General features: G+C 40.7%; 1 protein-coding gene across 1 annotated transcript in view; it reads right to left on the reverse strand.

Moving 5' to 3' along the window:
* LOC121953565 (nesprin-2-like) overlaps positions 1–17,478 on the reverse strand; it is a 30,134-nt gene extending 12,656 nt beyond the window's left edge. Inside the window, exons 1-20 of the mRNA XM_042500732.1 lie at positions 13,507–17,478; positions 11,877–12,011; positions 11,425–11,550; positions 10,020–10,213; positions 9,549–9,630; positions 9,245–9,345; positions 9,026–9,146; positions 8,570–8,869; positions 7,867–8,462; positions 7,529–7,684; positions 7,015–7,165; positions 6,625–6,783; positions 6,079–6,246; positions 5,796–5,897; positions 4,253–4,453; positions 3,497–3,704; positions 2,299–2,411; positions 2,003–2,205; positions 1,749–1,856; positions 828–1,107 (exon numbers count right to left, since the gene is read on the reverse strand). Coding sequence (XP_042356666.1) covers positions 828–1,107; positions 1,749–1,856; positions 2,003–2,205; positions 2,299–2,411; positions 3,497–3,704; positions 4,253–4,453; positions 5,796–5,897; positions 6,079–6,246; positions 6,625–6,783; positions 7,015–7,165; positions 7,529–7,684; positions 7,867–8,462; positions 8,570–8,869; positions 9,026–9,146; positions 9,245–9,345; positions 9,549–9,630; positions 10,020–10,213; positions 11,425–11,550; positions 11,877–12,011; positions 13,507–17,244 — 7,242 coding nt within the window. The 5' untranslated portion in view covers positions 17,245–17,478. The remainder of the gene's footprint in view (positions 1–827; positions 1,108–1,748; positions 1,857–2,002; positions 2,206–2,298; positions 2,412–3,496; positions 3,705–4,252; positions 4,454–5,795; positions 5,898–6,078; positions 6,247–6,624; positions 6,784–7,014; positions 7,166–7,528; positions 7,685–7,866; positions 8,463–8,569; positions 8,870–9,025; positions 9,147–9,244; positions 9,346–9,548; positions 9,631–10,019; positions 10,214–11,424; positions 11,551–11,876; positions 12,012–13,506) is intronic.
* Positions 17,479–27,218: the final 9,740 nt, after the last annotated feature.

Here is a 27,218-nt window from a genome sequence, read left to right on the forward strand (position 1 = left end):
GATCAAAACTGCCACTTGCGCAACTTCACGTCATGACACAATACTTCTAAATTTAATGGCCTAATTCCATTAAACCTCAATTGTACACTGAGATTACCGCTAACATGATATGCTAAAATTCCTAGATATGAAAATATGACTGAGCCTGAGCAAATTAACTCTAATAAAAAATGTATGTCTTGTCTTATCAATGCTGCATTCTTTGTCCCGATTTATGCAAATCAACTTTCTAGAAAAGTTCACTGCAATTTCAAATTGATCATGTTCCAAAGAGATCATGTTTTGTTGCAGTGTTCACCCAGCCATAATATTGCCCCCCTGCCTCATCTGGATCCCCACCAGTGTCTTTATTGGTGGGTAATAGGAGCTGCGGGGAGGGGTCCTGAGGGAAACCATACTTATCCCAGCCCAGGTACTGCTTTGCTTTTTTTTTCTAATAAGTTTAACTCAATCTTGGAACCCAATGACTATCTGTCTGACAACAATAAGCCTCTGGGGGCAACAGCCAATATTTTCAGGAGATCCGGTGTAGCCAGCGGATATCCAGGCTAAGACTTCCTCTTCTGTGTGACGGTCATTTCAGTTTATCTCTATAAACACTTATCTACATATGAATCTGATGTAAATGATAAATGTGACCAAAGGTAATATAAGGTTAAACTGTTGTCAAGCGTTAGCCGATTGGTTCCGAGATTGCATTTTTTTTTTGCCTCTCCACGTGGACTTTTTATCTGATGCTCAAACGTGACTAGTTAATATTACTTGGACTACGAACCAGAACACTTTCAATACCAAAATTTTGTCCTGTTGCCTACAGATTCACCAACCTGTGCTTTTTGCTTTATCTCCTCTGTCTGCATATCTCTGTCAGGGGAGATGAGGGGTTGCACAAGGTCAGTGATCCAGGACCTGGTGCTCTTAGCCTGGGTATTAAACTTATCAACTTCGCCCTCCAGGGCGCTCTGGGCATCTGCCTGCTTCTGCAGCCTGGCATCCAGGTTCCTGTAGCTCTGTATCAAGTTATCACCGTCCTTCAGGAGGCTTTCAGCTCTGACGCCTTGTCTGCGCACCGATGCTAACAGCTCAATGAGGGTCTCCGCTCTACCACTGTCAAATGGAGGGCAAAGAGAGGCAAACTTATTTGTATGGCACATTTTTAAAACAGCAGGGAAATCAAATATGATAAAAAGGTACTGAAGCAAGATACAACAGAAAGACAAACTGATATAAAAAGAAGATAAGACAGAAGAACAACAAGACATAAGGAGAGGACCAAAGCATCACACAGCATGTGGTGAGTCTTCATGTTCTAGTTTTTGGCAGTTTAGCTTATTTAAAATATGTAGCATACCAGCAGCAATGATAAAAGTACTAATATGTAATTAATAGTGTTGTCTCAAATTCTACAAACCCTCCATTAAATTGATGAGCCAATTTTATGGTCCAACTTGGTTTCTCATAGACTAATGAATATTTGCTTCTTTAATGACAGATATACAGAAAAATGCAGCACAGATTTTTTTACATGCTGCATGTTTTGCATTTTTTTCTTTTCTAAATTTATGTTTAATATGTTAATTTTTAGCATTAGATTTTAATTTACAGTTGAGTTAAAGGTCGAACACTTACTGTTTTCTTAACTATAAAATCTGCACCCTCAGAAAAATATATATTGATCAATTGTGACAGTTCAAAGTTACCAGTTCTCAAATATCAATATTAGTGTCAGAATAGCTGCGAAAGATCACCTCTCATCCTGAAGGTCTTTGAGAATAAGTTTGGCTTTGTCTGACTCCACAGATTGTTTTTCTTTGGTCTGCAGCCAGTCACGGAAGCTGTCATGTTGCTTCTGCAGACTAGAGAACAAAAGACACAATTAAAAAAATAATAATAATAAATTATAGTTACTGAACAGTTCTTTATAGTTTGTGAGACTCCTGAATCAAAAAGCCAGATGTTGCACTTGTGTTTGTTAACACCACTGCTTTACATTAGCAATTACCTGTTCAAGTCCCTGAGGAGTGGCTCCATTTGTTTCTGCCTGTTCTCACAGTGGGTTCTGAACCTGCCCACCTCCTTCTGCTGCTCCTTCAGCCAGTCTGTGAACTCAGACAGCTGCTGGGCAGGAACCTGCTGGCTGCCTCTCTCCAGCTGATCTTTCAGCTGCTCCAGACGTCTCTCTGCATCCCTGGATTTCAGGAAACCCTGACGGACATGAGAGGAACTGTGAGGAGCCATCCATCATCCAAGAATCTACATAATCTATATATCCATCCATAAACTTCTTCATGCACTTACAGTGAGTCTTTGCAGGGATGTTTCCACATCTGTTTTGCTCTCAGGGTTCTCAAAGCACTCATTGACGGACAGCTGCTGGTCCTGGAACCATTCCTCAAATGACTGCTTTTCATCTGGACAAAAATAAATAATTATTTCTGTCATATCTGATTACAAAACTAGATTCATAAACAGAACATCAAAAAAGTAAAAGAAGTGGAATTAAGTGCTGTTACAAAGTTTATCTGTGCTAAAGTACATATACCTCATATGTTGCTCCGCTGGTTGTTCATAATTCACCACTGTTAGCCTTAACAACTTAATAAGCTGATGGTATATCAGAGCTGTGTTTCTGCCTCCTCTCCTAGAATTACTCTAATTTTATTTTTAAACCTTTTAAAAGAAGTCTGTGATTTCCTCTGGTGCTGTTTGTATGTTTGTTGTAATATGTGACTGGCATCACATTGCAGGCCGTCATCACTGTCCTTTAATGTGTTGGTTTTTTTTTGCTGTACTCAGGTCTTTGTTGCTAAAGAGATCTGATTATGGACTATTAAAAAAGGAAATAAATGTACTCTAACCTCAAGTGTAACTCGGTATGTTCAGCTAATATCTTTGGTCTGACCATGGCAACAGCAAAAAAATATTATTTTGGATTACTGAGGACCCTCCTAACCACACACAGTGGATAAATGAAATCAACAACATTTTTCCCCTTTAGAAAAAATTACTATAATGTACACCTGGATCTACTTCCAGGAAATATAATTGGAGAAACCTGTACTGCACCACCACCTTCTCTTTTCTTGTTTCTTTCTTAATTTATTTTGTTTGATTGTTCTATTTTATTTTATTATTATTCTATCTATTAATTTTGTCTACTTATTTAATCTTGTATTTTTTGTTTATTTATCTTGTCTATTTATTTATTTTTTAAAATGTATAGTTATTTCATTAATCCCATTTTAATTCCCTTTTATTTTAAACTTCCTTTTAAACTTGAAAAGTTAAATAAAACCAATATTTTAAGAAAAAAGCTAATAAATGCTGGTTCTTTTTTTCTTTGCCCTTTGATATCCATTTGCCAATGCAATACTACAATGGTAAAAAATAAACACATGGAGTATTTTAAAAAATCACAATTGACCTCACATGAAAGAAAAAACACTAATGTTAGATCTACTAAATTTAAAACGGGAGATTCAACCTCCACACTAACCTTTGATGACCTTGAGCAACCCTTTGTCCCTCTCCTCTCTTTTAAGGTGGATCATTTCCTTGCTGCGAGAGATGGCCTCCTTCAGCCTGTTGCAGTCCACAGACAGTGCCTCCAGGACCTGAGGACTGGCCATACTGGAAACCAAACCCACCTCCTTCAGCGCAGCCTCGGCCTGCTCCTCCTGAGCCTCCAGGTCATCACACAGATGCTGGTGAGCACAAAAGACAAAACAGTGAAAATATTTTCTATTAACAGTAGCATCTGAAGAAGAGTCACGGTCAAACTCAAACGGTCAAACTCACGAGTGTAAGAAGACCAGAATTAAATATGCTCAAAATTTATTTCAAAAATTCTTATCTCCTTTTCTGAATATCGTCTTTTATTTATTTCAATTTTTTCATCCAAAAGAGGGTACACAAGTCTGATATATTAATTGTCCTAATACAGTTATTATAAATGTATATTGCTGTACGTTCTTAATATCTTTGTTCCATTTAGTGAAATACGGACACATTATTATCCTTATAGTTTGTCAAATAAGGTCAAAGGTTGTTGTGTGTTTTGGGTTTTAAAAACAAAATCTGAATCATATCACACAGTAAAATATATACACGTCACATTGAATTTTAAAAGTCTGGAAGGTAGAATATACTGCAGAGTATTTGTAACTTCTAGATGATGGGCTTATCTATAGAAAAGGTTTGTAAAATTACAGCATTAAACCAAAGTGAGTTACAATGTGTAACAGATGTGTACCTGTATCTCGTCTTCCACGGTTGGTTGTGATGCATCAACATTGCTGACAGAACACTGGATGCTCTCTATGGCTGTCTGGCACTCTTCAATCATCTCAGCTAGGTGTTTCTTTACAGCTACCAGCTCCTCAAAGACGTCCGTGCAGTCGGTAAACAGCTCCTTCACCTGCTCCATCCTCTTCCTCAGCTGGGTCTCTATCACCTTATTGAAACATTGAAAAAAATGATAGACATTGTAAAACAAGAGGAGCATTCGGAGAGCTGAGACCTCAGCCAAGTCCAAATGTCTTATCTCATAATGTCAAAGGTGCATTATAATCAGAACCACTATTTGCTATGTAAAGATATAATGAGGTAATGGTATCCAGAGCAAAGACTGAAGGCAAACTACTTCTCTGTGTGCTGTAATTGTAATATCCATTCTAAGGTAGCTGGCTGGGTGGCTGCTCGTACATGATAGTGCATGTTAGTTCACGTCTCCACTGGCTAGCTAATTGCTGCTTTGCATTGTGCACAGCCAGAGTCAGGCGAGTGCAGGAGAGTGGTGTTAATATGGCAGTTATCACTAGGCAGGTTTCAATCAACCCCCAAATTGCGCAATTTGAAATTGCGAATATAAAATATGCCTAATGAAAACACGTAAATTTTGAAAAATTACCTTTCATAGCAAAAAAGTTTTTACGCTCATATGAGGTTTTACTTCAGGTGTTGTGAAAAACAGGTCACATGATGCTATGGCAGTGCGCTTGTTAGTAGGAACTCGCTCCCTCGGACATGATGCAGCAGGTGCGACAAGAGGTGTGACTGCATTGCATAGAAATAAACCTGCTGATGTTCATGGGCAAGCAAATCCCAGCCTAGACTATGAACATTATATGTTAGAAATTTAAAGAAAGTGAAAATAATTTATGTATTTGCCCCATTATTGGCATCCACTCTACGATTTACTCCTTGGTCTATGGTATACCCCTTTACCAAGTTTCATTAAAATCAGGGCAGCAGCTTTTTATAAAAACAACAAAAACAACCAAACAGAAATCATGCCCTTCCTGGCAGATGACACTAAACTGAATGAATTAATGAATGAACTGTTTTATATCTATTATGTGTATCATGCAAAACAGATTATTTCACACTGTTTTCTTTCAATTAGTAACTGCAAAAAGGAATAGGATGAAGCCCAAGGCTTATTTTTGCCTATTTCAAATCAACAAAATGATAACACCAAATAACAGTAATACAAAAGAAAGAAAAAATATGAAATAAAAACAAAACCTGTAAGAGTCTACACTCTATTATTTCACACTATAATGAATCATGAATCATTTTACATCTTAAGGCTTTTTTTAAAACTCAACAGAGAGCAACAGAATTTCAACTCATCACTGAGTCCATCTATATTTTACATTCGTTCTCACCTTAAATGTTTCAAAAATGAACAACCCTTTTAAATTATAATTTTCTTCTCTCAATTAAAAAAATGAATACAGACCAGAAGGCTTTTGTGGACAAACTTTAGGAGACAGAATAGAGTATTAGCTCACCTGCAGCTCTAGTGGTGCTTCCTGACTCTGCAGCATCTGCTGGATCTCTACAGACTTCTTGTGGAAATGCTCAATGTTTTCCTCATTGGCACTGATCTCATCCTACAAAGAAATGAAAAGTTAAGTAAAACTCTAGTCTTCTACTTAAAGATCAAGGATGACACAGTCTTAAAGTGTCCCATGGTTCAACGCTTTCCATGTTAATTATAACAAATATCCTTTTGGGGAGGTTGCTCAGGCTAACAATGGAACAATGAGTAAGTTATCTCTATGAAAATCTTACCCTCATGGCGAGGACTTGTTGCTCGTTGTGGAAGGGATGACTCTCTGCAAACATGGCCAGTTTGGCCCCTGCCCAGCTGTCCACCTCTCCCCCCACCATCAGCTGCTTCTCCCACAGCTCCAGCCCCACCTGCAGGTTATCCATGTAGGCATCTGTCTTCTCAGTCACCTGTGAGGGCACCAAAATCAATAACATTCAGTCCTGTTAGCCTGAAAACAGAAGTGTTCCAATCATGATTTTTAAACTAGAATTTTGTCAGGCTTTTTCTTTCTTTTTTTAACTTTTGCAGCTTTGAATTTTAATTCTAATATTTCTCACAGACAGAGCTAGGGACACTATAGTCTCAGCAATGTCATTTTTTGTTTTTACCTGGTAACTGTAGTTTTAATGCTATAATATAAAGCTTAATCTCTCTTCTTCCTTAGACCTGTTAAACGTACTCGTTTCAGTAGAATATCTAAAAATTTGTTTACAAATATGACAAGTACACCATTTTCATGTTTTTATCTCATGATTTCTAAGGAAATAAGAAACATAGATGCTTACATCCAGCCAGCTGTCCATGAGTGTGTTGGCCTCTGTTTCAAAGGACATCTCACTGCAGTCTGGGAACTTCTTCAGCTGGGTCTGCAGCTGTCTGCAAACACCCTTTATGTCTTCCATGCACTCTCCAACCCCACCTAGCTTCTCTTTAATATCACTGACCTGGACAGACAGACAGACAGACAGACACACACACACACACACACACACACACACACACACACACACACACACACACACACACACACATGAACATACAGCATATCTGAACACACAGTGGCTGATCTTACTAAAGAATTAGTCTGCCATCTACTGGTCCATTACATTTACTTACTGCATGTGAATGACATGATGGAACACAGCAAATATAAAGGGTTATTTCTTTGGACTAACCGTGGCAATAGTTCTCTGCAGGTTGTCCTTGCCCATGTAGGAAGTGCGATCACTGATGGTCTGCTCTGCTTTCTGCATGGTGTTGCCCAGGTTACTGCGGCAGCTCTGGAACTTCTTCAGAAGCTCCAGCAGGATGTTACACTGCTTCTTCCTGTCAGAGGAAGAAAACAACAGAGGGAATGTAATGTGATGTCTGATTTGTTCATTCTTTTGGTAAGCAGGATTATGGAAAAAAAAACTTCTGGTTTTTCATGAAACTTGGTGAATGGGTGAAGCTTGTGCCAAAGAAGATTCTATTAAATTAAGGAGTGGATCTGAGTTACGGGGTGGGTACGTACATTTTTTTTGTTTTTTTATTTTATTTTTTTGTTAACAATGTAAGGTAAAGCGCTTGGCCTAGTTAAGAGGTTTATACTCTCCAAGTGCCTTGCGAGTACCTTTATTTTTATTTTTATTTTTTGTTTACCATTTATTTAGTTACTTGGGCTGAATGTGCTTGTCCTGCCTAACTTACCTGTCAGAAAAATCTCTCTGAATCTCCTTCCACTGAGTCTCCACCTCTTGAAGGAGTTGTTCTCCTCCTCCTTGTTTCTCCTCAAGTTCACGGAGGTTCTGGAGCTCTGCATGCTGAACCTGCAGCTGACCCTCCAAATCTGACAGGGCACGAAGCCTGAGAAATACAGGATTATTATCAAGACATTATTCTAGGAAATCATGTTTTTAATTTTGCATGTTAAAACTTTTCAAACCAATCCTCTCAAGTTTCAGAAGTTTAAATGTTTGACAAAGGCATCTAAACGCAACACAAGAAAACTGATGATGACCCAGGTGTTAAAGGGTTAAAACACACACCTGTTCTGCACAGCAGGTATGGTGGGCTCCTTCAGGCCTTGTGTTTCGATTGTTTCCTGCAGCCTGCTCAGCTCCCCCAGCAGAGTCCTCTTCCGGAGGCCCAGTGATCTGCTCTGAGTCTCCTTCTGGAGGCCTTTCTGCTGCCCGGCCAGCCCACTGTCCGCCTCCTCCAGTCTTCTCAGCAGAGACGTCACCATGTCCAGGCACGAGGCCGGGACGCCATCCCTGGTGACTGTCAGCCGGGCCCCCTGCAGGAGCACATCCAGCTGAGGAGCCTTTTCTTTCAGACTTTCGATGCTCTGCCTGATCACAGCCAGCTTGGAGCGACAATCCTGCAGTACCACAGCATCACTGCAGGGGGCACCTTGGACTCCAGAGATGTCTTCATCCACAGTACGCAGTGACATGAGGAAGCGGTCAAGGGCGCGAGCGGCTGCTTCACTCTTCCGGACTTGCTGTCGAAGTTGATCCAGGCTGGTTTTGTGAGTGTCAACCTCACGAGACAGTGGCAGGCAGTCTCTGGGGTCCAGATCGCTGGATTCTGGGTCAAGACGGGACAGCTGGTCCAACTCGCTCTGGATGTTGTCATCCAGTTCCTGTCGCAAGAAAGGACAAAGTGGAAAATAAGATGAGGCAGCTAGGAATTTTTTTTTTTTTTTTTTTTTTTTACAACAAACGATCTTAATATTGGCTGACAGAGGACCTTGATATCCTTCAGGATGTTGGTGCTGGCCAGTGTGAAGGCAGTGATGTCTTTGGGTTGTCTCAGGTAGCGGCCCAAGCGGTCGGTGAAGTCTACCATGTGGTTTTCGGTGGAGTCGATCTGTCTGAGAGCTGCGCCCAGTGAGCTTCCCCTCTGCTGAAGTTTGGACTGTTGGCTGCGCCATTGCTCCTGCAGCTCTGCTTTCTCTCGCTCCAGACCAGTGTTTCCACTCAACTGGGAACACTGGGAGCACTGGTTTGCATAGTCAGACCATAGAGACTCTGTCTCCTGCCTCAAGAACTGGGAAAGTTCAGCTCAAGATTACTGCCATATCATGGGGATTAATTTACTAAGTAAATAAAATATAAAAAAAGAAATGTTAACTTAAGACACTAAAACAATTGTCTAATAATTACTTAATATCTGTGCATGTTTCTGACAGATAACAAAGTTTACCTGTATTTCCTGGAGCCGTGTGTGCAGTCCTTTCAGAGAGACAGATTCAGAGGGGACATCCTCAATGCTCTGCTCATTTTTAGCCAGCTGAGCTTGCAGAGGCCTCTTACAATTCTCATATCTGGTGATTACATTAAAACAAACAAAGAAAACAAGTTAAACATACTATGTGAGTTATGTTCACTTATCAAAGCCTTGACTGCGCCAGATTCAGTCTACCTTTCTAAAGCCTCCTTTTTGGTGCATTCCTCCTCTGCAGACGGCTGCTTCTCAAACACCCTCTTCTCCACACCGACAGTCTTCACTGGCACTGCAAACACCTGAAAAAAGGGGAGTTGCTAAGTGGCTGTCTGTAGAAGATAGTATAATCTTACAGATAGATAAACACAAAAATGTGAAAGTGTTGTAACTGGAGAAATGTTAGCATGGTCTTCACACATTTACTAGAAATTTGTTTTTAAAGCAGCTACAGTTGTCGAGTGAAGTCGAAATAGTGCATGGTTTCACTGAGGGTGAGTCATACCTCAGCTGAGACCTGAGGTTTGTCACTTGGTCTTGTGGGTTCCTTTTGTGTGGTCAGATCCTCACTGAAGGCAACAGGAATCCTGTGAAGTGGAAATGAGGATAATAATTCCTCTAGTGTTTCCCTCAAATATTTAATCTGCACTGCTGCACAAGACAGCATCTGTCTTCAACCAGCCACAAGTAGCAGTGGAATGTGGCTTATGAAGTTTGAGGGACTTCATGACCCACAAATCTTCTCAAATGATAAAAGGCTATGTAGAAAAAAATTGACATACTTTCATCTCCAAACATCAAATTTAATAGGTCATTGGAACTTCATATTCATACTTTTTTTCAAGACGAGAAAAAATGTGGTAGTGGGCACATATACTGTTGGGATGCTGAGGTCATTTTAGGATACGATTCAATAACAGAATAAGTGTCTTTCTGCTGTTTAGAAGACTGTATTATGCACTTAATAATGTCTTGCCTAGAATCAGGGAGTGGCGCGTCTTGGTCTCCACTGAACTGCCGCTGGATGGCAGCCAGCCTCGTCTCACACTCCCTCAGCTGAGTCTGGGCTAGGCGGTGAGCGTCCTCGGGGCTCAGGGTGTCACACAGCTCCTTCAAGGCCTCCAGATGCTGCCCTGCCTGGGCAAAGCTGCCGTCCGCTGAGAAACAAGCCTGGTGAATGAGGACGGAGCAAAAATGAATAAATAGGCACGTTAATAACTGGATTTGAGGCCAGATGATAAATATTACCAATTCAAACCAACTTAAACTTAGAACCCAATTGTATTAGTTGAAAGTTTTGTTTTGTTTTATAGATGTATATGCATATATATTGTACTTGCTAGTCTTGCTTAACAGCACCTAATATTATAGAATCTGAAATTAGTTTTTGCAGCTTGACAAACTGCAACACACAAGTCAACCCCCAGATGACAGCAGCCCACAGATATACTGTACAAAATAGAGTGCTGTTTTCATTTTAACTGAACATGTGATTTCTTATATAATGTTATTGTATAACTGCTTAGAATTTCATTTAAATCACTTAGTTAATTTCTTTTTTATGTTGTGCATGTTTTCTGGCCCAGTAAGTTACAATAAAGTTAAGATACTAAATAGGGTTATACAGCAGGTAAGCCCATTTCAACCAATGTGATGAAAAATATCTTGTAGGTACTTATGATGAGAAACTTTATCAAAATAATAAGTTACTATCTCAAAATTACAACAAACCTTCTTGAAATAATGACTGCGTTCTCAAAATTAAAGACACTTTCTCAGTATCTAGTTTCTAAAAATACTTTTCTAGTAACTACAAATATTGACTTAGTATCTCAAAATGAGGACTTAGCTTCCGAAAATAATGAAGTAACTCTAAAAAAGTAAAAAAGTAATTTTGTCAAATATGACTTAATTTCCAAAACAATGACTTAGTGCACCAAAATAATGACTTAATTCCCCAAAAATAATGAGAAAAAAAATACCAAAAATGAGCTAGAATTTCAAAATAATTATTTAGTATCTCAGATTAATGACTTAATGACTTGAAACTTTTTCAAAATAATGACTTTGTATCCTTTCTCATAATTTTGAGATATTAAGTTGATATTTTGAGAAAGGTCTTCATAATGGATCTTTTTTGTCAGTCATACCAGCAGAAATGGGGCTCCATAATATGGTATTGTAGACACACCCAACAAAAACAGCACTCTCTTAAAGAGCAACCAGAATGAAGCATTTAAATTACCAAATCCCTTTGACAGGGTATCCTTGGAGGCATAAAAAGATGGAGGAAAAGGGTTAGTTAAGCAGAGGAGATATTCGCTGCAGAATCATCCACCGAAGCACACCTGCCGAGAGCATAGCTCCAGTAATTTAGCTACCTGCGCTTCTTTTTCTAAGCCGGAGCTTAAGTGCATCTCACACTGCAGGGCAGCTTTGTTAAAGTCTTTCCTTGTTACTTCAAAACGTAATTGCAGCAGAAAGCCTGAGATCTCAGCTCTCACAGCCTGGGAGATAAAATAAAATGAATTCAAAACAACCACATGACATGTTAGAACACGTTTTCATTAAAATAATTGTTTATGAGTGCTTTAAATGCATGTGAATAAGCAATCTGTTAACTTCCATAACTAAAGCTCACAAAAGCAGAAAATGATGCAACAGCTTTAGTACATTAATGGCTGACATGCACAAGCAATTATCTCACACATCTTAACCTCAAAGAACGCGATAAAGGCTCATTAAAACTAGTGAATGTGAACAATCCTCCATTAAATGTTACTAAAGTCCCACACGTTGAAAAAAAAATTCACAGTAAGTGAGTGTGTCCTACCTCCCACTGTGTTCTGACAGACTGGGTGAAGAACTCCATGTCTTTGAGTTGTGACGGGGTACAAAAAGCCTCCATACCCTTAGCTGCTCTCAAGAACTCATCTAGCAACTCTGGGTCCAATGTCTTCAGAGTTTCCTGAAGGGAAAAGCATGTATATAATTTCAGACTGACTCCTTGAAAATTATTCAAACTTATTCAGTTAGAAACTTTAGTCAAAAACTCTATTTGTAGAAATGCAGTACGTTCATTGTGGCATATTCTATCTGAAATATCTCCCTTTAAAATATTATAACACCATGTAGTTTTGATCATTTTTAAAGGAATATTTTGCCACCCAAAATGAGTAGTTGTATATACAGGGTACCCCACATGTCCTCAAAGTAAGATTTAAGACTTTTTCAAACCTTTTTCATACCACTTAGAATGAAATTTAATGGTAACTTGAAGGCCATATTGGCAAACATCTAAAGGATATAATGCAAAATTCTAGCCCTAGAATAATTATTTACCAAATAATTGAATTTAATAAAACACTGTACATTCATGTGATTTAGGTAGCTTTATTTAAAACAAGACATTAATTTGCTGCGTTCAGAGTCCCAAACCCTTCTCAAGGGCCTCCTATTTGAGCTCCTATAAGCTCCTATTTGATAAGCTCCTATTTGAACTGAAGCTGACTCAATAAAAAGTGACATAGCATGAAGTAGCTTCGGCTCAGAAATGACTCACCCATTACATTATGTTGAATTCATTCATCATGCCTCAGAAAAACGAAGAATCCAAAATTGGAGAAAATTCTTCATGAACTGAACTGACCACGTTTGACACCAGCAACATTATATCAAACATCAATTTACAAACTCTAACACAACCTTTACAGTATAACCCAAGTCTCATTTTTCCGGTTGTATGCTCAGTACTTCCCAAGCAGACAGACATGTCTGACATGGAACTGAACTGAAGGTGAAACTTACCTATGCTCTCTCCACAGCCAGACTCCAGTGACAGAAACAGTAATTTTAGCTCGCTGAACATGGAAGCTGCTGGTCTACTGCTATTTCTATCATTGTGCAAATTTGATATTTAATAGGGTTAGTTGAGCTTCACCATAGTAATAGTTCAGTTCCCCATCACAAAGGGCCATCTTCTTTGGAAATATTGAGCATACGACTGGATGAGACTTGGATTACTACTCACAAGTAATGAGAGAGAGAGTTTTGTTGTTGTTAAATGTCAACCCTTTTGCATTAAAGTCATCAAGAATTTTCTGTTTTTGGATTCTTTGTTCACTGAGGGCATACAAGAAAAAAACAAATTTTCTTCACAAATTTGACTAAACACAGACTGCTTAACTGATATGGAAATTGTAATTTGGGGGGCCCAAACAATTTCTTTAATTCTTCAACTCCTGTGTGCCATTAAGTTTTTATTCTCAAGACAGAGCAACCCACCATTGAGCATTTAAAACATGTTCTCATGAACTGGGTATACTATTTAAACTGAGATATCAATTGGCAATGTAAAGTGCCAACATGGACATCTAATTGAATGTTTAAACTTACAAAGTCTACTCAAACTACAAAATTACTCAGTAAGTATGACATTACAATACAGAATTGATAAAATTTACCTCTTTCACTGATGCTGGCTCGGCTGACATAGATTTGTCCTTAAAAATGTTGATGGTCTCCATGATGTGCTCCTGCAGACAGTGCTTGGCCTCCTCAAAGCCATTTCTAGCCAATGCCTGGGCCTTGACGTAAGCCTCTGTATAGGCCTGAGGAGGCGCCTGGGCCAGGGCCGGAGGTATCATGCACAGGTCTGGTGACTCAGCCAGGGACTGAGGCAGCATGCTGACCTGGGAGAGGAGGCTTTGGGGCTGTTGAGGTTTGGGTTGTGGAGGAGACTGAGTCTGAGGTTTCGACTGTGGAAAAGTTTGGGTCTGAGGTCTAGCCTGTGGGGGTGACTGAGCCTTAGATTGAGGTGCAGTTTTGGCCTTGGGTAGTGGGGGTGACTGAGCCTGAAATTGTGGCTGTGGTGGCAATTGTGTCTGCTGGGTGGGTTGCTGAAGTGATTGGGTCTCAGGTTGGGTTGGTGATTGGACCTTGGGTTGAGCTGGTGTTTGAGCTTTGGATGGTGGTGCTGATTGGGCCTTGGGTTGGGTTGGGGACTGAACCTTAGGTTGAGCTGGTGACTGTGCAGGTGGTGGTGCTATTTGGGCCTGTGATTTTTGCTGTTGTAGTGATTCAACTTTGATTTGTGACTGAGACACTGGTTGAGGGGGCAACTGGTGCTCAGGTAAGAGTCGTGGCAGTGATTCAGCATTGGGCTTGGTTGACAACTGAACTTTAGGTTGGGTAGGTGACTGAACCTTAGGTTGAGTTGTTGAGTAAATCTCTGGTTGTGGATGAGGTTTGGGTTGTGGTTGTGAATCAACTTTTGGTTGAGTTGGTGACTGAATCTTTTGCTGTTGTTGTTGGAGCTGAGCCTGATGCTGCTGGAACTGAATACTGGACTGAGGCTGCTGAGGCTGCTGAGGCTGCTGAGGCTGCGGTTTTACTTGTACCAGTGGCTGTGTCTGGATGTGTGTTTGGGACTGGGCCTGCAGCTGAGGTTGTAGCTGAGGCTGAGGATGGACTTGGTGTGGTGGTTGCGATTGTGGAGGTACTTGAGCTTGCATCTGAGGCTGAGGGTGACGCTGAGTTTGATGTTGAACCTGGGAATATTGCTGAGACTGAGGTGGGGGATAAGATGGAGGATAAGGCTGTAGTTGAGTTGGTGGGTGAGCCCATGTGTGTTGCTGAACTTGGCCTTGTTGTGTCTGGACAGAAAATATATAACCTCCCATCTGAGGTGGTTGCTGCATGGAACTCTGGGGTCTCATTTGGGGTTGTGTTTGAGCCCAAGGTTGAGTTTGTGTTTGCATCTGAGTATATGATGGCCCCATGTGAGAAAACCCAATCGGAGGTCCTTGTTGTGGCCCTGTTTGGGGCCACTGTGGTGGATAAGCCTGAGACTGTGGAGACTGATCCTTTTGCTGGGGGTATGGCTGGGGAATTGGATGCCTCTGCTGCGCAATGGCTTGGCTTTGAGGCTCTTGAGTGGGTGGCCACTGCTGAGATGGAGACTGGCTCTGGCAGTAACCTGGGGGGTAAAGTGGAGATTGCGCAGTAGCTGGTGGATACTGGACAGACATTGGGGATGAGCCTCTAACTTGAGTCCAAGCATGGATGTGGCCCTGGGCAATATGGCCCGGGTGTTGTACCTCTGGCTGAGCATGTTTGGGATACTGAGACCTTGGCTGGGAATGACCCTGAGACTGGATGGCAAGTGGAGCTTGGGTTTGATGTTGAGTTGAGGGCTGGGCGTGAGCTGGCCGGGCCATTGGCTGAGTATGAGTTTGACCATGGGCCATGGATGGAGGATGGGCCATGGACTGAGGATGGGATTGAGTCTGGGCCATAGATGGAGGATGGGCCATGGCCTGAGGATGGGATTGAGTCAGGGCCATTGATGGAGGATGGGCCATGGACTGAGGATGGGACTGAGTCAGGACCATGGATGGAGGATGAGCCATGGAGGGAGAATAGATTTGAGCCTGTGCTGTTGATTGAGCTTGGATTTGAGGCTGGGGCATTGACTGGGCATGGGTTTGAGGATGGGCCATGGACGGAGGATAGATTTGAGCCTGTGCCATCGACTGAGCATGGATTTGAGCTTGGGGCATTGACTGAGGATTGGTTTCAGGATGGGACATTGACTGAGGATGGATTTGAGCTTGTGTCGTAGACTGAGGCTGGATTTGAGGCTGGGTCTTTGGTTGACGATGAGTTTGAACTTGGGTCATGGACTGAGCATGGGTTTGATGCTGGGGCATAGACTCAGGATGGGTTTGAGCCTGTGCCGTAGACTGAGCCTGGATTTGAAGCTGGGGCATAGACTGAGGATGGGTTTGAGGATGGGTCATCTGGGCCTGTGTTGGTGGTTTTGGGGAGGGTGGCCTAACAGGGGACCATGACTGTGGATGACTCCGAAGCTGAATGTGGGATGGCACAGGAGGCGGAAATTGGCCTTGCAGCTGAGCAGGTAGAGGTGAAGAAGGTTTGACTTGAGCCAGTGTCTGCACTTGAGCTACGGGTGGGCCATGGGCTAGATCCTGTGGCTGCATGGATGGCTGTGATCCGTGGGACTGAGTCTGAACCTGGAGTTGTCCCTCTGTCACTGACTGTGCCTTCTTGGGGCCATGGGGCTGTGGAGGAACTTGTGTCTGTGACTGACTCTGGCTCACTCTGGGCAGGGGCATAGTCTTAGGTGGTTGCTGACTGTCTGTGGTAGTGTGGGACACACTTGTGGACTGCACCTGCACTTGCACTTGGACTGCTGTCTGAGATATAGACTGAACCATAGTTTGGGGTTGTGACTGATTCTGGGCCTTTGTTTGTGGGTGACGCTGAGCCATACTTACGGCCTGGGATTTAGGCTTGGTGTCTGAACCTGGTGGAGTCTGTTTTACAATAGGCGGTGGTTGTTTTTCCTGTTGTTGCTGCTGTAGCAATTGTTCTTGTTGCTTTTGTTGTTTTTCCAGTTCCTGTGGCTTTTGTTGTTGAGGCTTCTCTTTTTGTTGTTTTTGCTGATGTTGCAGTTGTTGCTGCTCTAGATTTTGAGGTTGCTGTGTTTGGTTTTGTTGCTCTATGTGCTGTTGTTCTGGCTGCTTTGTAACCTTTGCCTGTGCCTCAGGTTGTGGCTTGGTAGTTGCTGTATGCTGTGAAACAACCTGAACTGACACCAAAGTTTCTTTGTCTGACTGCGACTGAGTCTGTCTAGTTTGAATTGATTCCTGAGTGGAATGCTGATCTGGATCTGGAGAGGGAGTTTTATGCTCTCCTGATGCTGGCTTCTGAAGCCAGGGCCGGTTCTTCATGGCCTGAGTCTTTCTGCTTTGAAGCTCCTGGGTGCTCAGAAGCGGTTTCTTCACAGGTGGTTGTTGAGGTGACATCTGTTCATGGGGCTCTGCTGTTTGCTTGTCGGTTACCACCTGCTGCTGAACTTGATATTGAGGCATTTGTACCTGCTGCTGCTGCTCCACTTGTTGTTGTTCCTGCTTCTGTTGCAGCTGTTGTGGTTGTGTTTGCATCTGCCCCTGCTGTTGCGCTTCTTGTGGCTGCTGTTGCTTGACCTCTTGCTGTTGTAGCTCACCTGTCTGTCTGTTAAGATGTTCCTCCTGCAGTGGCTGTTGCTGTTGTATCAATCCTTGTTCCTGAGGCTGCTGTTGGCCTTGCAAAGGAGTCTCTGGCCAGGCTGGAGCCTGGAATTCTGGTGGCGACTTTGTCCTGGTCTGCATCACAGCTTGTGCATAGGTATATGGCATTGTAGGAGAAGTCACCTTTTCTTGTCTGTATTCCTGCACCACAATCTTTGGCACAAAAGTTTCGTGGCACTGATGAGAAACCAACTTTGTCTCAGTCTGCTTAGTTGGCCATCTGTCTTTGTCTGACTGTCTTGGATATTGGGGATATTCTTTAGCTTGTTTAAAGACTTTTGATGGGGGAGACCCCTCTGGAGGACTTCGGCTTCTGCTCCTGTCTCTTCTGGCTCCCAAACTGCTCAGCATACCTACAACTTCCTGAAATTTAAATCACACACATTAGAATGACTAAAGTTTTAATCACATTAATATTATTTGCTATGCACTTCTTTTTCCCTACTGTCTCAAGTATAAATCTTGCAAAACTCAAAGGCTTACTCAGTGTACAAAAAAAAATACTCGCCTGTGACTGTGCAACAGCAGCTCGCACTCGGTCCTGCATGGCGGAGGCGTGGAGGTACTGAATGGGAGAATTCTTCTGACTCGTCATCACCATCACCTGCAAGTCCTGCTCTTCTGTGACTACCTGACCCTCCAGCTGTAGACCACGGGAGATCAAGACCTAGGCAAATAAATGTGTTGAAAAGCCATCAGCGTTTCCTCACTACAGCGTAAGGGTGTATGGAAGCTTGTCATTGGAGCTTTGACTGTTTCAGAATCAATAAAAGTTAGGACAGAACAAGCTTTCTATTCTGTAGATAATCTTACCCTGGCTCGTGGGTCCTGGCCACGTTGTTGTGTTCGGTCTGTAGCCCTTAGCAGCTGGTAGACCTCACTGGCCTCAGTCTCCCAGTGCAGGAGTTCAGCCAGACGACTGTCCAGACCCGACACACTATGCTGGAGCTCTGCACACACCTGTTCTGCCTCAATCAAGGTCTGCATCACCTGGTGACATTGAGCGAACAGATGTTTAATAGATATGTAAATATTGTACATTCATAAATGGTATTTGTCAGTGGCTATTTAGTGTCAAAATGTGATAAACAGAGGAAGAAACATTAAGACTTGAATTCCTATGAACTCAGCTGTATGAATGGGGTATTTTGAAGGGAAAGAGATCATTCGTACTTCAGGTACAGCAAACTTCAGTTTCTGTAACTGATCCACTGGGCATTCTGGGGAGGGGGTCAGAGTCTCAAGATCCACTTCTTTAATTTTCCTCATTATGAACTGGAAGAGAAAGCAAACAAGAAATTATTAACTGGTCATTAAAACCTGCGCAAGAAATTTGGGTTATGCTGCGTCGCGAAAGCCTATCAGTGTTGAGATTAAGTTGAGATTTTCTTGATGTCTCTGAGAATCAAAAATGGAGGACAAACTGATTTTCACCATCTGTTAGCAATACAGCTGTTAACGGCAAATATTTACAGTTGCAAAATACTCCCCAAAATACAGTATTGGCATAATGTTAGGCCAACATTTTGTTTCGTTTTGCGTAAACAAAGCATTACACTCTATTATCATAAAGTCTAATTGATATGGTTAATTTCTTTCTTCTGACAAAATTTGTAATTTTGTGATTATATAAAACAGTTCTGCTAGAGTAGCTTTTTTTAGCAGGACGTTGTTACTGACTCAATCTTGTGATAAAATCATTCGAAATCAAAATTTCAAGTTTCAAGCTATTATGCATTACAGAGGTACTTAGCTGTGTGGTAAGCAAGAAACCAGACTTATATTGCTTTTTCCAGATGCTGTAAAATTGTGCGAGTTAGATTTATCTGCTCAGAGCTGTCACACATTATGACAATTCATAGTTAAGTACAGTTAAACCAACCTGTCAAGGTGTAAATTAACCGTCTGTTAGTCCTACCTGTATTCTTTTTCTGTAGGTGCGTAAGGGACCTCCCATGGTCTCCAGAGGCTCTTTGAGAATGAGAGTGGCTTCTTTGATCAGAGCTTGGATGTCCTGGGGTCTGGCCTGGACGTCAGGACTGGGCTCAGCTGTGCTTTCCTGGAAAAAGCAGAAAATAATTGCCTTAATCATAGGTAGATTACATGAAAACACTGTAATCAGTGGGACAACAGAAGCTCATAAAAACCTGATTACAAGCTTTTAGTATGTAAGCAAATCAGAAAAGTGTTTGGACAGTGAAGTTTGAACCATAGCACACCTAAATATTATTGTTGACATGGTACAATTCTGATGCAATAATTTCACTGACAATTCAGTTCTGAGGTATCTGCAACTGGTGTCCAAAATGAAACCTAAGAAATCATATGATAATACAGTGTATTTACAGGCTATAAAAGCTTTGCATTTCTAATTGCCTTCCAAACAAAAAGTAAAGGTGGAGTGCAACTTTCAAACTTGAAGCCACTCCTTCATATCATAGCGTGGGAACAATTATAATAATACAACAATCAAAACTTTAATTCCAAAGGTCTGAGACATTAAGCCACCAAATTCCCTGCTGTCATTTAACAGAAAATAAACAGAGAAGAAAATGGGTCAGCATAACAACAAAGCCACTCACCAAGATGAGAAAATAATCATGCAGAAAATTAAATATATAAAGGGCAATATGATAAATCAAATGTGTCATCTGCACAAATTCCATATAAAAGAAATATGCTGATTAATCAACTGACAAGAAATTAATTGACAACGGAGAATCAGACTGACTGTTTGTCACCAACCAAGTTTTTCTTGTTCTGTAACTCACAAATGTATTTTTCTTGACAAACTCGGCCCAGTGCATGTTGAGCCTGCGCAGCTCCTCTGCCAGGCTCCTGCTGGTCTGACGGTCGGTTGACTCAATCAGGGAGTTACCCACCTCGTTCAGGTGGGCGTGTCGGGAACCCCACTCAGCCATTGACTCAGATGTCACCTTAACAAAAACATGAATTAAATATCTTAATCAGCAGAAAGAGAGAATACAGTGTGTTTAAAAAGGTGTTTGTGTCCGTGTGTTGTGATTTTCTTGCAAAATATTTTAGCAGACTCCTTGGTAGACATTTGCACAAATATTTTTTCCAAATGCAAAACATCTTTGGAGGAATTTGCATACAGTGAAAAGGGAAACTAGCTAGTTTTTTAAAGTGTGGTTCTCCTGTCACTAACTGAACGATATGTAATTTCTTAGAATTTTATGTGATATTAATACCTCTGATCTGTGGCCATGACTGTGTGTTGCAGAGCCCTGCTCCAGCCATGCCTGCAGGGAGCTGAGGCAGTCACTGTAGGAGTCCCAGGCAGACAGGACCCGTCCCATAGTGCTCTTGGCTTTAGTCACTTCTTCCAAGAGCACAGTGGTGTCTCCCTCTAGCTGCTTCACCTGCTGACTGACCTGATGGTAATCTGCAGCTGAAGAGCAAAAGAAAACAGCTGTAAAACACTTATTAATTCCAAAACTGAATCCATGAACAGGCCTGATCACCAGGGAAACACTTACCAAGGGCAGATTTGCTTGAATATTTCTCAGAAACCTGTTTCAGCTTGTGAAGAGCGGCTTCCAGCAAAGATGGTAGCTCCTGTGTGTTTACCAGATGCTGTAAAAAAAAAAAAGAAAAAAAAAGAAAAAGAAAAACGAGTCTAAAGCAGCTGTAACAAATAAATTTCTGGGTGACAAGATGAAACACTCAGAGATGAGCACTGTTATTCTCACACCTTTACCACTTGTGAAGCAATAAATGTTGACTGAAAGTCTGTCGAGATAGAGGGACCAGAGAAAAGGCCACACTATTACCAAAATCTAAAGGGGGTTTCCTCTTTACAGTGGCCAGTTTGCAACATCTCAGATTCAGCTGTCAGCCTCAGCTGTAGACTGTCAGATGTTTAGCATGCTAAATGCATCATTTACTAATGCTAATGTTAGCTATTAAATGTTTAATAATATCTTGGCATTATAGTACTACTGTCATGCGAAAACTAAGGCCTAGTGCACACGTATGCCAATATTTTTGAAAATCATGGCCTATAATCCACACACCAACTGTGTTTTGCATCACTGATAACAGACCTTCTGTAAAAATCCATTCGCGGTTAGGGTTAGATTTCCAGAAACTCTGTTTACAGTTTTACTAGATTATGTTTTTGTCTTTTTGCCTTTATTTGCTGGGACAGCTTAAGTGTGAAAGGGGGATAGAGGGGGATGACATGCAGCAAAGGGCAGAGGCCAGAATCGAACCCACAGCCACTGCGGTGAGGATGTAGCCTCGGTACATGGGGTGCCACTTTACCAACTGAGCTACTGGGTGCCCCTCTGTTTTCAGTATTGACTGAGGTTTTGGCTTGTGATGTAAGAGTGTACACCTTTGCGATTCACAAATGACGCACCTTTTTGTGCAATGCTGGCTTTTTATATGTTTACATATAAATATACATTTGCTATATTACTATATTTGCATTTTCATTTTGGCTGAGAATTTTTTTGAACTTTGATGTATTCTTTTTGAGAATGAAGGAGGGAAAAAACTTTTTATTTTTTTTAATACATGTGGACTAGGCCTAATACATGTAATGTGTGAAGCACCTTCATATCACTTTTTCTTCAAACCACTCACAATAAATTAAATTATTCCGCAAAGATGCCAAATCCGACCCAGGGACTACTCACATGCCATTCTTGCAGCAGCACTCTGACGGCCTCCGGGGAGATGTAGGGTCTCTTCCAGACCCTCAGCTTGGTCCTGATCTGCCCTAACAGATCCAAAACTGTGTGCCTGTGCTCCCGGTAATCCAGTTTGATCCCGTGGTATTTAGCAGTCACCCTCACACTGGTGAACCTGGTGAAGCCACCACAGATAAGGTTGTGAACATCATCAAAATGAGAAAACGACAACTTGAAACCTGATCATATTTATAATGTTGTAAATGTCACTCGCCCTTGAAATTTCATACTTCCATGATCCAGAGCCAACAACCCCCAAAATAAACCAGCATAATCCACAGTTAATTTTGCTTCTCTGGTATCAGTATCAAATCAGAGCTGTCTCATTGAAACATTTCATACAGTTCTTTTTTAAGCACACAACAGAATACCAGCCAGCTGTGGTGTGTTGGAACAGTTTCAGGTGATTTTCTCCTTTGCTTAAACAATGGCCTTGATTATGTCCAGGTCATAACATTAAATGTATTACTGGGACATTTAGCTTGTCTGTTGACTTCGAATTAAGTTTGTTTTTACCATGATAAAATTCCTGTCGATTTAACTGGAGTCAGGTAGGTTTGGCGATGGTGATTTTGAGACTTATCTAAAAAAAAAATTTATCTAGGTAGGGATCCTTTCCATATGCTGTCAGACACTTAAAATAACAATCCAAACACGTCAATGGCAAAAAATAAACATGTTTAGTGTCCTATGTGGTTACACTGCAGCCTGTTTGACTGTTCGCTGCTGCAGCACTCTTGCTAAATACTGAACCAATTTAAAAAAATGCCTTTTTTGTTAGTCCCTTAGACACATACGCACTGTAAAATAGGGTCCGGGTTTAAAAATACTGCACCTACACAAGCAATCAATTCTAGTTCTGTCCTTACAGTAGATAGGATTTGACACATGTACACACATATGTGAACTCACAGTCTGCCTGGTAAAGTGACCTCACCTCCTCTTTAATTCATCCATCTTTTCAGAAGGAACCATCATGTTTCCATATTCATCCAGGTTCTGGAAGGACTGGAAGGTCTTCACATGCTGTGGCATCTCTTCCAGGCACACCTACAAAACAGTGAGCAGTGAGCACATTTATGCACATATTTCTATTTAAATATGATACAGAACTGTCATTTCTGCAAAGTGGAAAGGGTATCAACACTATCTCCAAAACAAATGTATTCAAGGAACTGTCTTGTATACTAGTTTGTATGGATTTTTGTATTCTGTTTGCCAACCTTTCCTGAAGTGAATTAAAAACTGAACACTCAGAATAAAGGGGCTTTACTGCAGAAATTATTTCTATCTTAAATGTGAAAAAAAAAACTGCCTGAGGAACCTGGGTTTCCTAAGTCAGTCTTATTATTTACTTTACTTCCTATAGCTGTATAGTTTAGAGGTGGGATGTGGTAAATATATACTTTGAGGAGCTCCTGTTTCTCCCTGGCATCGTCAGCGGCTCGGCCATGGTCCTGCGGGTCGCCCTCCTCCTCAGCCAGAGCCTTCTCAGTTTTCAGCAGCCAGCGAGCCACCGTGTCCAAGGGAGCCGGGACACTCAAATCTAACTCCACTTTGTATTCACGTAGCTAAATGAAAAAACAGAGACAAGGAAGCCCAATTTTATGACATGTAAACTAAGTGTATAGTGTTCTGTTTTAATATTCAAAATGAAAATTCCAGATGTTTATTGTAACTGCAGCTATACAAGTATTATCTTGTAAAATACTTTTGTTGGGAGGCTCCATTTAAGAAAAACAGCAAAAGTAAATAGAAAAAGGCACATAAAATAGAAGTAAATGAAAATAAAGTAATACATTTCTATAAATATAGATAAGATGGATATATAGATATAGATTTGTACAATCTGAATCGATTGTATTTCTTTTTTTCTTTTTTCTTTTACAAAAAACTCCAAAAAATTACCAAAACCAAACTAAACCACATTTAAAAAGTTAAAATAAACTTAAAACAAATAGTATGTTTATATGTACATTTTCAAGACAAATACATATAAATACATATATATACACACACACACACACACACACACACACACACACACACACATATATATTCACATACATGTATATATTTGAAACATTCAGTATTCTGGAGGAGCTAACTCCTAACCTAACTAAAAACAAATAAAAGTAACCGAACTCAAAAAACATTAACATGGTTGAAATGTAACAATATCAAACAAGCTTTACAGTTTTTTAAGGTTTGGATGAGACAAAAGATTTGATTGAAACTGACCTTTTCGGTGAGGGTGTCCCACGCGTCTCTAAGAGCTCGCTGCTCATCACTCAATTTCGGGGTTCGTTTCATTGCTGTCAACAATGGCATGATGGGACGCCGCTGCTCATTAAAGGATACCAGAAAGGTCTGAAACACCTGAGGGGTGGAAAATGTCATCTTTAGTTCCACTAAAGCCTCTCTGACAATTATACAGTGATACCAAAACAATTTTTGACTTATGGTATGTTGATAGTAACTAGCTGGAAACACACATGGTATCTCTCTGAGTAGCTCTCGCCCTCCGTGGAGTCCCATCCCTCCAGCAGCTCGTCGTAGGCCTGAACCAGCCAGCAGGTCACTTCCTGTGCCTTTCGATCAGGTGTTGCCTGGCGACGTGGACAAAAGAAAAAAAAACTTGATCTTAATTTCTGCACACTGAGGTCAAAGAACAGAAGGAAGAAAAAAACTAAACATTGTCTAATTTCACAGGTCAAATGAAGAAACTGCAAGGGTGCTAATAGTGACCTTATTTAGTTATTTTCACATCTATGACAGGTAAGAGCAAATATTGCAATTTAATACCTAAACAAGGCTTTGCACATATATGTATCTGAGCTTTTTTTATTTACATCCTCTATTTGCGGAAGAAAATGTAAGTTATGGAAGCCATAACAGGAAGCAACTATAAAGTTAAAGGACGAAACAGTGTCTGCAGAGAAAGAGCTATTCTCCTCTGTCTAGTGCTCAAAGACAAGTGTGTCAGAATTTTGTAAACAAGTTTCTATTTACCAGGCAATAAATCAAAAGATTGAATCAAAAAGCTTTCCCACAAGGCACCAACAGCAGTCATGAGATACTTTACACAAAACATAATGGCAGCTCCTGTGCCAAAATGTCTGTGCTTCAAGCAAGCCTGTGCAGAGCAGAGTACCAAGCCCGTACAGATGTATGATTTGGCAACAAAGTTGTTGTTTTTTTGGACTTGTAAGATCATGGAAACATGTAGAACAGCCATCTGCTATCCTGCTCTAAATGGAGATGTCTGAGGCCATAATGTTAGATATTTTTTAATTCACTGTCTACGGTATGTATAATGTATAAAGAATTCAGTATGTAGTAGCATTAAGGTTTATTATCAAAATTTTGTGCACTGTATTTTTTCACTATATTAAATTTAATTTACTGCATTTTCAAATGTGTTTCTCAAATTTGAACACACTCCTCTTTTCGCAGAACATTTCTCAGTCTCTGTGCCCTCCACCCTGTAGTGTATTTTGCATAATCATTGCAGGATTAGTCGCAAATTCCAAAGTGAACATCTTAGAGGGTAAAGTAACAACATACAAAGTAGATTAAAAACCTAAATGTCTACAGTATCCACATCCAAACATGCTAATCTTGTGAGAAACCAGAGCCTACAGGTGTTGTGTCCACTGTGAATCATCTGTCATGAGTCCTGTGGCAGGCAACACCAGCAAGAATTTCAGTGGAAGGAAGGAGAATCTGCACGGCAGTGTCACCCGTGAGTGTTTTATTCATCTCATGGGAGGCAGAGTTACACACCCTCGCTGTGGCTTTGGACTCCTTCCCAGAGAACAGGGCAAACTAGTTTCATTCTGCATGATCAGTCCTGCTTTTAACCACCATATGATTTGAAGGTAATCTTCACTCATAGAGAATGACTTTTCCATTTGAGAAGCTGCCGTGCCGTCCCAATAAACAACTTTCCTGGCGTGTCTTTGCAAGACATAATCGTCAGCAGTAAAATTTAAAGTTATTTGCGGGTGCTACAAGCGCTTGATATGGCTGATTTACGTCGTGTGACACGGCAGTAAAGAGGCTTACAATTGCAAATCAGCGAGCCAGAGGGTTTCCAAACACGCTGCATGAACGAAGAAAAACATCAGTTCTATGAAAACCATAAGGCAGTGACGAGGGTGTGGCACTGATGGAGATGCACTAGATTCAGGCAGGTTTTTATGCAGCGCTCTAGTTTTTTTTGTTGGCTAATCTTTTAGTTATACTTTAGTTATACTTTTAGTTATTGTATTATCTGACCACCTAAAAACTGCAAATCACATAAAACCCTTGTGATTTCATAGAGAGATTTACACAGATATTAATCATAATTAAAAGTGTCACTGAAGCTACTGCAAGGCACTGCAATCGGTAAGCAGTTGGATGAAAGGAAAGAAATAAAAGAGAGGTGGATGGTGACATGAGGTGTACCTGTCGCAGAGGTGAAGCAGAAATAGCAGGAGTGTAGTGAACAGGAAGGTCGACAGGAGAGGGACTTTTAGGAAGATTCAGGTACTGTGTCTAGGAGGAAAAAAAGGAAGGAAAAAGAGAGGAGGTGATGGGAAGAAGCAGTAAAAAAAAGGATGCCAAGAGAGAAAATAGAGAAATCCCAAAGAAAAAAGGAAAGGTTATTGAGAAAATACAGCAGCAGAAGTAACTGAATACTCATGATGAATTTAATACCAGATGGATGGAGCTAAAATACTACAGTTAACAAACTAAATGTTCTCTGCAAGCTGTGATTTGTTTCATTGCAACTTACAAAAACATTCAAGTCAAAAATCATTTATTTGGAATTTCTCCCACGTATATCTGTATCTAAAAATGCAGAAAAGGAATGGTAGAAAAAATGCACCTGAGGTAACAAGCATGACATTGCCTACATTACATAGCAGACTCGAGTTGTTTACAAGACAGTTTGAAGCACAAGAGTTGACAGAAGCTGCGCAGAAGGTGGCGTAGACTGTGTTAAGAACAATGCATTTATTATTCTAGTGGGACATTCCCTTCCTCTGGTTTATATATATAGAACAAGTCTTCAATGACCAAATTTAAAAGATTCCTGCTCAACATGTGCATGATTATGAAAACATGCAGTATATATATATCCATATTTATGCTTCAATATTGATTCAGGCAGAATCATCGGTCAGGGTCTTGTAAACATAAAAATTGAAGCAGAAGAAGACAAAGAGACATCGATGCACTGATTATGCGATTTGTAGGTCAAAAGCATAAAGATATCTAGGTTAAACATGTGCAATATCTAGTTAAACATAATTATTTATTTTATTTATTTTTTTTGGATATCTAGGTTGCATGTTGCAGGACCGAATTAAACAA

Source organism: Plectropomus leopardus, chromosome 14, assembly GCF_008729295.1.
Source record: "Plectropomus leopardus isolate mb chromosome 14, YSFRI_Pleo_2.0, whole genome shotgun sequence".
Taxonomy (NCBI): Eukaryota; Metazoa; Chordata; class Actinopteri; order Perciformes; family Serranidae; genus Plectropomus; species Plectropomus leopardus.